General features: G+C 37.7%; 1 protein-coding gene across 3 annotated transcripts in view; it reads right to left on the bottom strand.

The window, feature by feature from the left end:
* The window catches only part of arap2 (ArfGAP with RhoGAP domain, ankyrin repeat and PH domain 2), a 117,096-nt gene that overhangs the window by 71,285 nt on the left and 31,383 nt on the right, over window positions 1-14,428 (bottom strand). For all 3 annotated transcript variants that reach the window (XM_051901517.1, XM_051901516.1, XM_051901519.1), the window contains exons 7-9: window positions 13,158-13,227; window positions 5,644-5,764; window positions 183-361 (exon numbers count right to left, since the gene is read on the bottom strand). In XM_051901517.1, coding sequence (XP_051757477.1) covers window positions 183-361; window positions 5,644-5,764; window positions 13,158-13,227 — 370 coding nt within the window. The remainder of the gene's footprint in view (window positions 1-182; window positions 362-5,643; window positions 5,765-13,157; window positions 13,228-14,428) is intronic.

Here is a 14,428-nt window from a genome sequence, read left to right as displayed (position 1 = left end):
ATAGCCTGAAATCAATAATTAGCTTGGTTAACGCTAAGCGACCCACAGGCTTGGAGACCTTTCACATGGTTGTTGAGCTGTGGCACTCATTTTGAACCCATGCGGGCGGCAGCAGTATGAATTCAGATCAACATTTAACAAAGCCCCGAAAAATCAAAAAGTAATAAGATATATAGATCTACCTGGTCTGTTTTACAGATTCTGAAGCTGGTTCCCATGAGGCTGAGGTAGACTCTTCCTTTGAGGCCACGCAGCTCGACGTAGCCACTCTTGTTTGTGTTATTTTTGCGAGGCTGATGGGAAATAGAGGACTGGGAGCTCACTGCAGTCTGGAGAACCTCTAGCCAATCCTGACGTTCTCCTTAGAGGGAAGACAGAAGATGGAGGGAGGTAAGAAGTGGTGTGCGTGCCTGTGGAGGAACACTGCATTCTGTTTGATGTATGTTAGTGAATGCGCAGGTATGCATGCGTACGTGTGGAGACACCATGCCATGGGAATAAAAAGGAAGGAAAAAGTGTCTAATATTATTGTTATACTTTATAAACTTTTAAATCTGCAAACAAAGCAAGTATGCAAAAGCCCCTGTGTCTCATTGTATTGTGTCTGCCTCTGTGTTTGTGTTTGTGTGTGTGCGTGTGAGATGGGGGAAGGAAGCCTGAGAGGGTTCTCTTGTGCTGTGTTTAAATAGGGCTACAGGGGCTTGCACAAATTCGGTGCAAGCACACACACTAGCCAAAAAACATTAACAGCTGGATACTCTTATCCTCTGCAGGTCTACAGCACCTGCCACATCCAGAGAGAGAGAGGGGGGGAGGGTAAAAGAGAGAGAGAGAGAGAGAGAGAGAGAGAGAGGGTGGTAAAAGAGAGAGAGAGAAAGAGGCGGGGGGTAAAAGAGAGAGAGAGCAGGATCTCATTTCAATAAAGATGAGTGTTTCTGCATACAATGTCATTTGGATGAGACTTAAAATGTGCTTGTAGTCAGCAAAAGAGTTTTAGGCACAATGTAAGTGTTGGAGCATCAGATATTTAACAATATTTGGCTTCTTAACTTAAGTTCAGTTCTATTTTATGTCTAACAATGTCCAATTCCTCGTCTACTAACTCAGCTTTGGTCCCCTGTGTGTGTTATTACTTGGGCTGTCAACTGATTACATTTTTAATTGTGATTAATTATTTGTTAATTGATTGTGTTTATTTTTAAGGATAGAATACAAATTTTTGATTCAGTAATGACACTCGTATGTGCATATCTGCATATCTATAAACTAAAGCCACCTGAGATAGGTAGATTTTGGCAATATTGCTCTTTACTTGCCTCACTCACACATCTCATTTTGTATTCCTCACACTGCACAGGAAAAGAAAGACTGAAATACAAACCTGCAATAATGAAAAAATAAAACATTTCCCACACTTTATGGAGTTTTACTCATAGGTGATAATTAAATAACACCAAGGAGTGTAAATAACTTTAATTTTGTTAAACATTTCACCTGGGTTTGATTTATGAATATGATATAATCCATTATTAACATTTTCTCCATTTATTGATAAATGTCAGATAGAAGGCTGTGTGTGTATCAAGGTCAGTTTGGCTGGTTAGCATGGTCCCAACATGGGGTCAATAAGAAGTTAATACTTTTAAAGAATTAAATTGATTAAAAGTAACAGTAGACATTTATAATGTTACAAAAGATTTCCATTTCAAATAAACGCTGTGCTTTTTTTATATTTATCAAATAATCCTGAAAAAAAATGTATCACGATTTCCAAAAAAAATATTAAGCAGCACAACTGATTTCAATATTGATTCCATGAATGAATTACATTTTAAAGTATATTGAAAAAGAAAAGTCATTTTAAATTGTAATAATATTTCATAATATTCCTGATGCTTTTCCACCGTCAGGCCAAACTGTTCTCATTGCTTAACCGTTCCATTCCATGCCGATCTGACCCAGTCAAAACAGATATGGTTTCATTTTCCGCTGTGGGGATGATAACGGAGCTATTTGGAATGTAATACCAACAGGCGTTGCCTTGGTAAAGCAAGAGTATACAGATGGGATGAGATGTAAATAGTGACCACGTTATGAATGATGATCAGATATTACTTTTAATTCTATTATTAACTTGTGTTTATTCGCTCAAATAGCACGCTTGGCCAGCTAAAGAAAAACTGGTATCCAGGCATCAGACAAGTGACCAATCCGTGACAAGTTAGCCAAATGTGCTGAGAATTCCGGGCTGAGAACGTTTTATAATCGTGTGGTGCCGAAACAAGCCCAAGTGGAAATATAACAAACCATTCCTTACCGTTCTTAGAATAGCTCGGCCCAATGGTGGAAAAGCAGCTTTGTTTTCAGATAACTGGATCAAAAAAACTTGACAGGAGAACTGAACACCCACGAGTTGCCATTAGCAAAGATTGCAGATTATATACACTTTCTTGAAAAACATGAACTGAGTTAGTAGCCCTAGTTATCAATGAAATTGACCATGGATTCAATACACCATCACACACAGTTACAAACTGCACTTTGTGGTTACCTATAAAGTCTGAAACCTCGAAAATTGGTGGCTGTGAAAGATTCTCTTTTCCTTTCTCCATGAAAACATTGTTATTCAGAAAATATTACACTCACTCTCAGAAAGAGGAGACCTGCACAGCTGAAGACTGCCCCAGAAAGTGTACACAGTCATGAATGTTTGCTCACTCATACACACACATACACACTTGTGCATCTAAATGATTCCCAGTGTGCTCGATCTCTAACACTAATTCTCATTCTTATCTTTTGTGCTCATCCCATGACCACCCACATCCAGCTCTTTCATTCACTCACTCATTCTCTCTCTCCTCCTCTCTTGTGTTTATCTTAAGATTGATGACTCTTTCAGACTGCTATAAAGCTGTTTAAAGATGCATGAGCAGATCGGACCAGTGCTCTCTCTCTCTCTCTCTCTCTGTTTGTCTCTGAATTCTTCTTATGGTGGAAAGTACAGTTAAATGCATGCCTAAACTGACTTCCCTCAGAGTAATTCACTTTCAGTGGGTCAGAGGTCATTACACAAGAGCTGGGGAGAATGGAGGTACTGATGAGGCCATTATTTGCTGAAATTCTAAGACACTATGGCACACAGCAGTGCTATTAGCCAAAGATTTACCACAGTAATTGCGGTGGGGAAAGCAAAAGGCCATGTCAATAACATGGTAATTGATTGGCTCATGGCGAACCCCTCACACTTACACTGTTTTTTACTGCAAGGTAAGGAAAAAAGTTAAATAATCTCACCAGTCTGAATGGCCTTGAGAAAGTTCAACTGCTCCGTTTACAAATAATGACAAATCATATATGACATGCTTAGGTCTACAGATTTACAGTGGCCACAGAACGTATTGGGAGATTTATGGCATGCTTAAAAATGTTTGAACTTCATTACATTAGATAACAAAATATCAAACCAAGAGGGATCTGCAAATGAAATGCAGTGACATACTGTACATTTTTAAGTGTGGTTTAAGTGGCCAAATACATTTTGATGCCATTGTAGGAGAAAATTCCTTTTAAGAGGCCATATTATGTACAAAGCCTTGACTTTGTTTTAGGGGTCTAGAATAGGTTTTCATTCTTGAAAGGGGGGGTTAATGCTATTTCATGTATTCTGACTTATTTACACTGTTAAAGAGTTGGATTCTCATGCTAAACATCGCCAAAGTTTCAAAACATGAGTTGGACGTATGACAGAGTATTTCTGTGCCAAAAATACTCTTCCAAAACCTCAAACTTCGCAGCCTTTTTTTTTTTTGAGTATGGGGCTGTGTGACGTCAAAGGGGTCGGAATTCCTTGTACGGGCCCTTCTCCTGGAAGAGCGCGCACACACACGTCAACCAGAGCGAGAGAGCAAGAGCACGTCCATCAACGCGCGTTTGGCTTTACGGAAGTCGTCGGCAGCACTGCACAGGTCACGGTACTTCATGAAATCAACAATGTCACCAAAGAAGTGTGTTTTTGGTTGTGAGGGAAAGATAACCTTGCTTCCCAAAGAACCCAGAGTTAAGTGGAGCTGAGAGTTTTGTGCATACGCATTACATTGATGCGCTCTTGATATTTGTTATTAAAATAATCATAGAAACTGATAGTTGCAATTATTGGTTAAAATGAATGGAGAATATCTTGTGTTTTTCCATGGCTGCTCGAGCCCTAAGGATCAGCGCTTATGGTTTCATAAACAAGGCCCAGTTCTACGCTGGATTTACCGATCGTTTGAAACTGAAAGATGGAGCGGTCACAGCAATAATGATCCCGGTCATGAGTCGGAACCGCAGGTGGTGAGTAAAACTGCTTCAAATGTCTGTTTTGTTGGCAATAGGCGCCTAAGTGCATATAATGTAAACAACACGAACGTAGTGAATTCATAAATTTATTATTCATCATTCACTATACGCTATATTCATTATAGTGATTCAAAAGTTATCCAGGGATAATGCAATGGTGTATTGTGTGTTTAAATACATTTGTTTAGCTGACCATTAATAGCTTGCAGATGATCGCTACGTGTGCTCGTCACTCTTTAGCTCTGCTCACACGGCACGCCTACAGGCGCTCGGCTGTTTTCGGAAAGACTCGGTACAGCGTATGTATTTTTTATAAATATGATAAAACTAAAGACTTTTGGAGATATGAAGGATGCACTACTACTCTATAGGTACTCAAGATTAACATGAGATTGGCAGAAACTGTGTGTGAAAACCCCCCCTTGAATGTTAAAAAAACATTATTTTCCACATATTTTACTTTGTTACAGCACCTCTCTTCCCAGTCTGTAAGAAACGCTCCATTTAGTTCCATTCTCAAGGAAGCCCCTTCTTCCGAAAAGCGCAATGTGCTCTGATTGGTTGGATGGACCAGTGTGTTGTGATTGGTCAGTCACTTCAAGCGTGTTTTTGAAATGTCACGCCCATTACCATAACCACGTGTTTCAACACACGACTAACAAATCCCCCTTTTTTTACACTCCCTGGAGAAAACTCAAAATTACAATTGCGGCATTTCAGGGACTTCAGAACAGTGCTAACTGATATAGAGAATAACTCCCTTTGGAGTGGACGTCGTGCTTTGAACACACACTAGAACTAGAACTAACTTTCAGAGCCACTAAATGCTCACACAGTTTTAAATTGATCCTGAATAATTACAGTTAAACTACCAGGCTACTCTTTAAAAACATGTCTCTCTATTAAAACCATAATCGAGCCTTTTCACAGTCTTTAGATCAGGCTTCATTGCAGCTTAGTAATGAATATTAAGAAAAATATTGTATAAAACATGCAGGCAATGGCGTGGCAACAACATGCACCAACAGGGTGTTTACTGTACATTTTAAATCTAAAGCCATCATCATCATCGTCTTGGTTGTTTCAGCTTCTCTTTGAGTCTGGTTTCTCTCTCTCTCTGATTCTGTGTGCTGTGGAAGATCTACTCAGAGCATCTTATCTTATAGCATAGATGGTAAGATGATAAAAAAATATGAGTGAAAGATGATAAAAGATGAAGAGTGGGAGTGAATTGGTATGAAAAGGATTAGTGAAGGGGGGTCGAAACGTGAGATAGCAAACGTGAATAGCAAAGAGGCTCACCTTCTTTCTCTGCCCGAAACACAAAGGTTCTTACAGAGGTGACCACCTCAAACTTATTTTCACCCAGAGCACGAACTTGTTTAACTGCTGAAATAGGTATCAGGCCCTTCGAGTACATCTCCTGCAAGGAATGAGTGAGACAGAAAAATAATTCATAGCACAAAGAGCACATGGACAGACAAACTACCAAAACAACTACATTTTTGTCTCTCAAAATCTTAAAAACCTCATACACCTCATGAATTTGGTTGGTGTATATACATACACAGTATTCCCTTACTTCACTTTGTTATTTTATAATTGACAATTACTAATATTCTAAAATGCAATGCAAATTAATAATAATAATAATGAATGAGTAGATGCATTAACACTTTTGACTGGTAGTGTACAAACTGCAACATCAATTTCATACATTGTTTCCAACAGAGAGCTCAATCCAGCTATAATACATCTGCTTTCTATAAAAAAGGAAAAAAAAAAAAAAAGAAAAGAGGGATTGAGTCAAGCACACACTCACACACTCAAGCAGGCCTGATTCCTAATACCAGTCCCCAGCTAACGGGCTTGGCACTCCAGTATTTATAGTCTGATGTTTTGTGGGGAGAGATGAGGGGAAACAGAGCTAGTTGTTTAGAGAAAGGAGTGTTTGGTCTGTGTGCTTCAAACCAACATAAGCCTCCAAAGCAGCAGTAGAGCTCTGTGAGACCTCCTTTAGTCTAAAGAACTCATACACAGCACTCCAGCCGCTCTGAAACAGCAGACTGTGATGGATAGGAAAGGGCAAATTCAGTGGAGAACTAAAAATGAAGATAGAGAATGAGGGGGAGACAAGAGCTCTGTTTTAAAACCAAGTGAGCTGCCTACGCAGGTAACATTTTAGGCAACATAGGTGACAAGTCTGTTCTAAAAGGTAGACATCTTCATTGAGCGACCTTGCTTTGGCCGAATACTAAAGTAGTGTTGCATACATCTTTTTGTGAAACAGGAAATCCCAGAATGCACTGTGATGATTTTAATGTTTTAATAAATAACTTAATATATTTTAAAATGTAATTTATTTCTGTGACAGCACAGCTGAATTTTAAGCATCATTACTGCAGTCTTTAGTGTCACATGATCCTTCAGAAATCATGCTGATTTGCTGCTCAAGAAACATTTCTTATTGTTATCGATGTTGAAAACAGTAATGCTTTTTAATATTTATGTGGAAATTATGATACATTTCAGAATTCTTTGATGAATAGAAAGTTTAAAAGAACAGCAATTATTTAAAATAGAATTTTTTTGTAAGATTTAAAATGTCTTTAGTCACTTTTGATCAAATTAATGCATCCTTGATAAATAAAAGTATTAATTTCTTTAAAAAAAAAAAAAAAATCATACTGACCCCAAACTTTTGAACAGTACTGTATACAATATAAAATAATAGTATAAATAAATTATTCATTAAATACTGAAAAGTATAAAAAATATTTTTAAGTGTAATTAATTCAAAAATAATGATCAAAATAATTTTACCAGAATTTTTATGTATATTTATGATTAAGTATAAAGTTGTTCACCTTTACTGAAATCAGTTTAGTCGAGTATTATGGAGTGCCATTTGTATAATGCACAAGTTGCTGCCTATGTAAATTGTTCCAAAACATTTGCTTATCAAGGTTCCATTTCAATAAGGATGCCTTAGAAGAGAGCAGCCTATGCAGACAGTAGGAAGTGATGTAGTTCACTGGGTTTAGGTTCAGAACTAGAGTGAGCTACATAGTGAAAAGAGCAGATTGAGACAGGGGGAGAAAAAAAAAAAATGAAAGAAAGATTCATTTGTCCATTTCAGTTGGCTGTTAATTATTATGATGACCTTGCACTATTTCTAGAACTCGTCCATCCAGAAATAGAAAAGAAGATTTAGTGAGGGACCCCCTCCTCAGCTAATGCAAATGGAAGAGGTAATGCCAAAGATAGACAGGAAGAGAGAGAATGAGGGAGAGAAAGTGAGAAAGCAGAGAGAATGAGAAAGAAAGAGGGATATGATAGCTTGGGGATTGCTTTATAGAGAGAGAATGAGTGAAGAACCAAGGGATCAAGGAGGAGAAGCTCACAAAGCGGAGGGAAGCGTGAGATTGCGAGCGAGAAGGAGAGAGAAAGCGGGGTCAGAGAGAGCGCCATCTTCTCAAATTAAGGCAGCATGTTAACAACGATGGCTGCAGCTAACCCTAATTATGGTAGGGGGCAGCCATCACCTCTCTCCGGGATTTCACTCCTCGCTCGCTCTTTCTCTCCAATTTTGCATCCTTCCCTCCTCAGCCGCATTATGGCCGCAAACTCACTGGCATTTTAATGAGACTTCCTCTGTCTAAAATCTGGACAGCAGCAGAAGAGAGTAAAGGGGGATAAAAGTGAAGAGGTGTGCATGTTTATAGGAAGCTAAGTGGCAGTAATGAGGCGCTCTCTAAGCTGGCGTTAATTATTCATTATAATTACAATTTTCAGGGTCGGAATGATGAAGGGGGTTTAAAGAGTACATGTGCAAACGCAAGCGCATCCATTAAGAGTTTAGAGACAGTTTAAGTAGGTGTGTGCTTATACAAACACACATATAACTAAGGCGTATGGTGCACAAAAAGTTTATAGCAGGATGTACTCATATGGTTTGTGCACATCTGTGATGACGTCATGCTCACAGCAGGTTGTCCTATACATGCACTTTGATGATCAAGAACACATACATCTGAATATGCAATAGAGTTGAAGAGAGTGACTGATGAAGTCTGCATTTGATCAGAGAGACCCAGAGAGTGCTGTAATGCCATTAGCTTTTGTTTTCACCAGTGCTGAGTTAGTTCTGCAGTGGAGCCATGGGGACACCACCTGGCAGAGGGATGCTAATGCAAGTGAGTAAAGTGTGAAAGTTGACTTGAATATATTGGGTGGAGTAAAAACCAATTTGATGCATTTGCATTTTTTTTGCATTGTCCAACACTAGCCAAAAGCGCACAACTGAATATAGTATTCTAAAAGATCTGCTGCCATACACTATCTGCCAAAAATTTGGAACAATTAAGATTTTTTCATGTTTTGGAAAAAGTCTCTTATGCGCACCATAGCTACATTTATAAAGAGCAATATATGTTAATACATGTTAATATATTTTAAAATGTTATTTATCACTGTGATGGCAAAGCTGAATGTTTAGCATCATTACTCCAGTCTTCAGTGTCACATGACCCTTTAGAAATCATTCTAATATGCTGATTTGATGTTCAAATATTATCAGTTATTACTGGTGCTCAATTATTAATAATTGTTCTTAATATTATCAATAATGAAAACATTTTTTGCTGTTTTTTTTTTGTGGAATACATTTTTCAGGATTCTTTGATGAATAGAAACTTGAAAAGAACAGCATTTATTTGAAATAGAAATCCTTTGTAACTTTACAAATGTATTTACTGTCACTTTTGATCGATTTAATATGTCCTTGCTGAATAAAAATATCCATTTCTCTTTTTTAGAAAAAAAAAAAAAAAAAAAGTACTTACTATAAACTTTTGAATGGTAGTGTATCACGGTTTCCACAAAAATATTAAGCAGCAAAAACGGTTTTTAACATTTTTAAGGAGCAAATGAGCATATTAGAATCATGTGACACTGGAGACTGGAGTAAGACTGGAGTAATGGCTGCTGAAAATTCTGCTTTGCCATCACAGGAATAAATTACATTTTAAATAAAATATATTAAAATGAAAAAAAAAAAAAAACAGTTATTTTAAATTTACAACATTGCTGTTTTACTGTGTATTTGATCAAATAAATGCAGCTTTGGTGAGCATAAGAGACTTCTTTCAAAAACGTAAAAAATAAATAAATAAACTTTTGACCAGTAGTGTATAAGTTACAGGTCATGGGAAGCTCACTTTTGCCCTAAGCTGGATGACTACAACCATCAAAACCAGAGGGGTGGTGAGAAAGCTTTCCACAGACACTCCCAGAGGACTTTTGAGCTTTTCTGGATTTTCTACACTGTTGTACTTCAGATACGAGGTAACTGATCCCAACCCAAACATCTCCACACACCCTGCGTACCGACAGGTGACATTCTAAACCTCTTTCACTCACACATAAATGCTAAAACTCTGTGAAAGTGTTACTAGGATCCCCTGATGTCGCAGATCTGGTCGCAAGCTTGATGAAACATCAGGTAAGTTTGGGGGAGACCATACCGCTCCGTCCCCGAGGGTCCTACAGAAAACCAGTGGGAGCGTGATGCTTGCCTCTCTCCCACGCTTAAGGAGGTCTCTGATTGATGACATCATTATGTGATGTCAAGAAGTAAGCAGTGATTGAGATTAACCATTTCAATCAGAGAAGAGAGACTAAGGAGAGAACGTGTCCGCTGAGGACAATCAGTTGGAGGACAATTTCTTTGAAACTCTCCTTAGTTTTCTTGATTAGTGATGCTTTTCTGTCAAATTTTGCTCTATTATTAATATATAGAAGGAAGCAAGTATGCAACCATCCAGCAACCAAACATAAACACACTAAAAACTGCACAGAGGAGAAACTTATTCATGCCCTGGAAACCACTCACAACACCATAGCATAGCCTCATGGCTGCAGGTTTTTTTTGCCACCACTCACACGCAATGTCTAGTTAAAGGGTTGGTTCACCTAAAAATAAAAATTCTGTCATTAATTACTCACCCTCATGTCGCTCCACACCCGTAAGACCTTTGTTCATCTTTGGAACACAAATTAAGATTTTTTGATGAAATCCGATGGCTCAGTGAGGCCTGCATTGACATTAAGTTAATTTACACTTTCAAATGCCCAGAAAGCTACTAAAGATATATTTAAAACAGTTCATGTGACTACAGTGATTCAACCTTAATGTTATGAAGTGACGAAAATATTTTTTTGTGTGCCAAAAAAAACAAAATAACTTTATTCAACAATATCTAGTGATGGGCGATTTCAAAACACTGCTTCATGAAGCTTCGAAGCTTTATGAATCTTTTGTTTCGAATCAGTGGTTTGGAGCGTGTGTCAAACTACCAAAGTCACGTGAACCATTGAAATTTCTAAGCATTTCAAACACTTATGACGCAACCTGAATTCCGGAAAAGTTGGGACGTTTTTTAAATTTGAATAAAATGAAAACTCAAAGACTTTCAAATCACATGAGCCAATATTTTATTCACAATAGAACATAGATAACATAAATGTTTAAACCGAGAAATTTTACAACTTTACGGAAAAAATGAGCTCATTTCAAATTGGATGCCTGCTACAGGTCTCAAAATAGTTGGGACGGGGCATGTTTACCATGGTGTGTCATCTCTTCTTCTTTTCAAAACAGTCTGAAGATGTCTGGGCATCGAGGTTATGGGTTTCTGGAGTTTTGGTGTTGGAATTTGGTCCCATTCTTGCCTGATATAGGTTTCCAGCTGCTGAAGAGTTCGGGGTCGTCTTTGACGTATTTTTCGTTTAATGTTGCTCTAAAACCTTTATATACCTGTCAGCATTCATAGTGCCTTCCAAAACATGCACACTGCCCATACCGTATGCACTTATGCACCCCAATACCATCAGAGATGCTAGCTTTTGAACTGAATGCGCTGGAAGGTCTCCCTCCTCTTTAGCCCGGAGGACACGACGTCCGTGATTTCCAACAAGAATGTCAAATTTGGACTCGTCTGACCATAGAACACTTTTCCACTTTGAAACAGTCCATTTTAAATGAGCCATGGCCCACAGGACACGACGGCACTTCTGGACCATGTTCACATACGGCTTTCTTTTTGCATGATAGAGCTTTAGTTGGCATCTGCAGATGGCACGGCAGATTGTGTTTACCGACAGCGGTTTCTGGAAGTATCCTGGGCCCATTTAGTAATGTCATTGACACAATCATGCCAATGAGTGATGCAGTGTTATCTGAGGGCCCGAAGACCACGGGCATCCAATAAAGGTCTTCGGCCTTGTGCCTTACACACAGAGATTTCTCCAGCTTCTCCAGAATCTTTTGATGATGTTATGCACTGTAGATGATGAGATTTGCAAAGCCTTTGCAATTTGACATTGAGGAACATTGTTTTTAAAGTATTCTTTTTACGCACTCTTTCACAGCTCTGCCCATCTTCACTTCTGAGAGACTCTGCCTCTCTAAGACATCCCTTTTATTGCTAATCATGTTACAAACCTGATATCATTAACTTAATTAGTTGCTATATGTTTTCCCAGCTGAATCTTTTCAAACTTTATTGCTTTTTCAGCCATTGCCCCCGTGCGAACTTTTTTGAGACCTGTAGCAGGCATCAAATTTGAAATGAGCTCATTTTGTGCATAAAATTGTAAAAATTTCTCAGTTTAAACATTTGTTATGTTATCTATGTTCTATTGTGAATAAAAGATTGGCTCATGTGATTTGAAAGTCTTTTAGTTTTCATTTTATTCAAATTTAAAAAATGTCCCAACTTTCGTGTTGTAATTAATGACAGAATTTTCATTTTTGGGTAAACTAACCCTTTAAGACTGCAAAAGTCACCATAAACTCGTAATGCATGATGTCACTACAAAGGAACCTCGCTTAATTTAGAACAACCAGGAAACCCTAATTACTAAATGTAATACATTGGATATTGATATTGGCAGATATGACATTCCAAAAGTAAGAAGTATCATGCACAGGGAAGTCAAAGATAGTAAGTAAAGATATTTATAAAAGATTTCTATTTCAAATGAATGATGTTCTTTTGAATTTATCATGTAAAAAATAAAAATAAAAATAAAAATATCCACAAACGTATTAAGCAACACAACTGTTTTCAATGTGCTGGACCAACAAGTTCGATTCACGACAGCTCCAACTTGCAACCTGTCCTAAAGGACATGAAGGATCTGCTGCCAACGTCTTGGTGGCAGATACCACAGGACACCTTCAGTGGTCTTGTAGAGTCCATGCCTTTGCGGGTCAGTGCTGATTTGGCAGCACGCGGAAGACCAGCTGTATATTATGCAGGTGGTCATAATGTTTTGGCTCATCGGTGTATATCCTACAAAACGTGTGTGTGTGGCTGATGGTCCTCTTTTGATTAGGCTTAAAAGGACTAAAAGAAATACATGAGCACAATACTCGCAGGTGCACCCAAAGCCCCTTCCTCCATTTCTATTAGAGCATCCTCTACCCCCACTGTTTCACACTGATGATATCACCCCATTCCTGCATCCAGTGCTGTTTCTGTCCTACTGCGATAATACTACCTATATCTGCAAAAAGAGTGACAGTCGACAGCTATGGAAGATCATTTCAGTTTTATCCCACTGCAAGTGGAAATTAAGAGAGGGATTTACAGCAGTTTGGACATTCTGAGATACTTTAAACTGATTGTACATGCTGAGTTTAAAACTGACACCAGGCTTCTAGGCTTGTCTCAGCTCTCCCCACTCAAACTGAAAAAAAAAAAACATGACATGGCAGTGCCTTGGTGTGTGTGACAATTAGGGTGCATCACCTTTTCGCTGTTGTAGTAAGTGAGATTTCCTCCTTCAAGCTTCACCCATCTTCTCTGAAAGACGCGATTCCTACAAGTACAAAATGAAGTGTCATGTTGACAAAAGTCAAAACTAATGTGGTGGATGTTTCACAACATTTTTCATGTTACAAGATTTAAATGACTATCATTGAGGATTTACCAGGGTCATAAATTATCACTGCCATTATAATAACTGGCATTGTGGTGTGTCAAGTAATAGCTGTACAAAGAGGAAGAGAGAAAAAACAAGAACAGGAAGGCTGTTTTTACAAGTGGTTCAGCATGTGTGAAAACGTATACCGAAATAAAGGGGGGGACCATGCTGTAGCTTTATCCCCACCTCTGTTAAAGCACTGCATGCTTGTTTTTAAATGATTCATACACTACTATTTAAAAGTGTGGAGCCAGAAAGATTTCTTTATGGGTAATAACTATTGTTTGTTGTTAACAAACAATAAATCATAAACAAACATTATATAATGATTAATAAATCTTAACTAACGTTAACTAATGAACTTAGTAAACATTGCATAATGATTAACAGATCATTATTTAATGTAAATTAAAATGCTTACAAATGTTATTAAACTCAATACATACGATCATGCACTTCTTGAAAATATACAAATTGTAAATTTGTAAATTGTGAAATGAAATTTCAGTTCATATATTACCTAATGCACCTTTTTTTTCTTTTTCTTTTTTTTACATTTACAAATGTACAAATGCAAAAAGCTGTTTGGTAGCTATGAGTGATCTGGATGTTCAGCAGAAAATTAAAAAATATATATAAAAATGATTTTATATTAGGTGTCTTTAACTATGTACTTGCGCCAATAATAATAATAATTGTTAGGTAAAGTGTACTTATTGTGTTCATGTTCTTATGTACTTATACCAGTAATTACAATTACTGGGTAATAACTAGGTAACCTAGAAACCTAATAACCATGAACCTACACATAAACCTACCCTTAACCCCTGTAGTTACCTTATATTACCCAGTATTTTTTGGGTAAGCACACTGTAAGTACATGCAAGTACACATAGTGGAAAATAAAGTGTAACCCAAAACACTCTTCCTGCTACTGAGGTGTGATATGGGGTATGGTTAGAGACAGGTTTGGTGGTATGGGTAGGTTTAAGGGTTGGTTAAGGTGTCAACAGTGTACAGGGGGTCAATTTGTTTACTGTAATGGAACACAGTTCAAACGATTTATTATTTTACATTGCAGGGCTTGACACTAACC

Source organism: Ctenopharyngodon idella, chromosome 7 (genome assembly GCF_019924925.1).
Source record: "Ctenopharyngodon idella isolate HZGC_01 chromosome 7, HZGC01, whole genome shotgun sequence".
Classification (NCBI taxonomy): domain Eukaryota; kingdom Metazoa; phylum Chordata; class Actinopteri; order Cypriniformes; family Xenocyprididae; genus Ctenopharyngodon; species Ctenopharyngodon idella.
The sequence above is the reverse complement of the archived record's forward strand: the minus strand, read 5'-3'. Positions and strand labels throughout refer to the sequence as shown.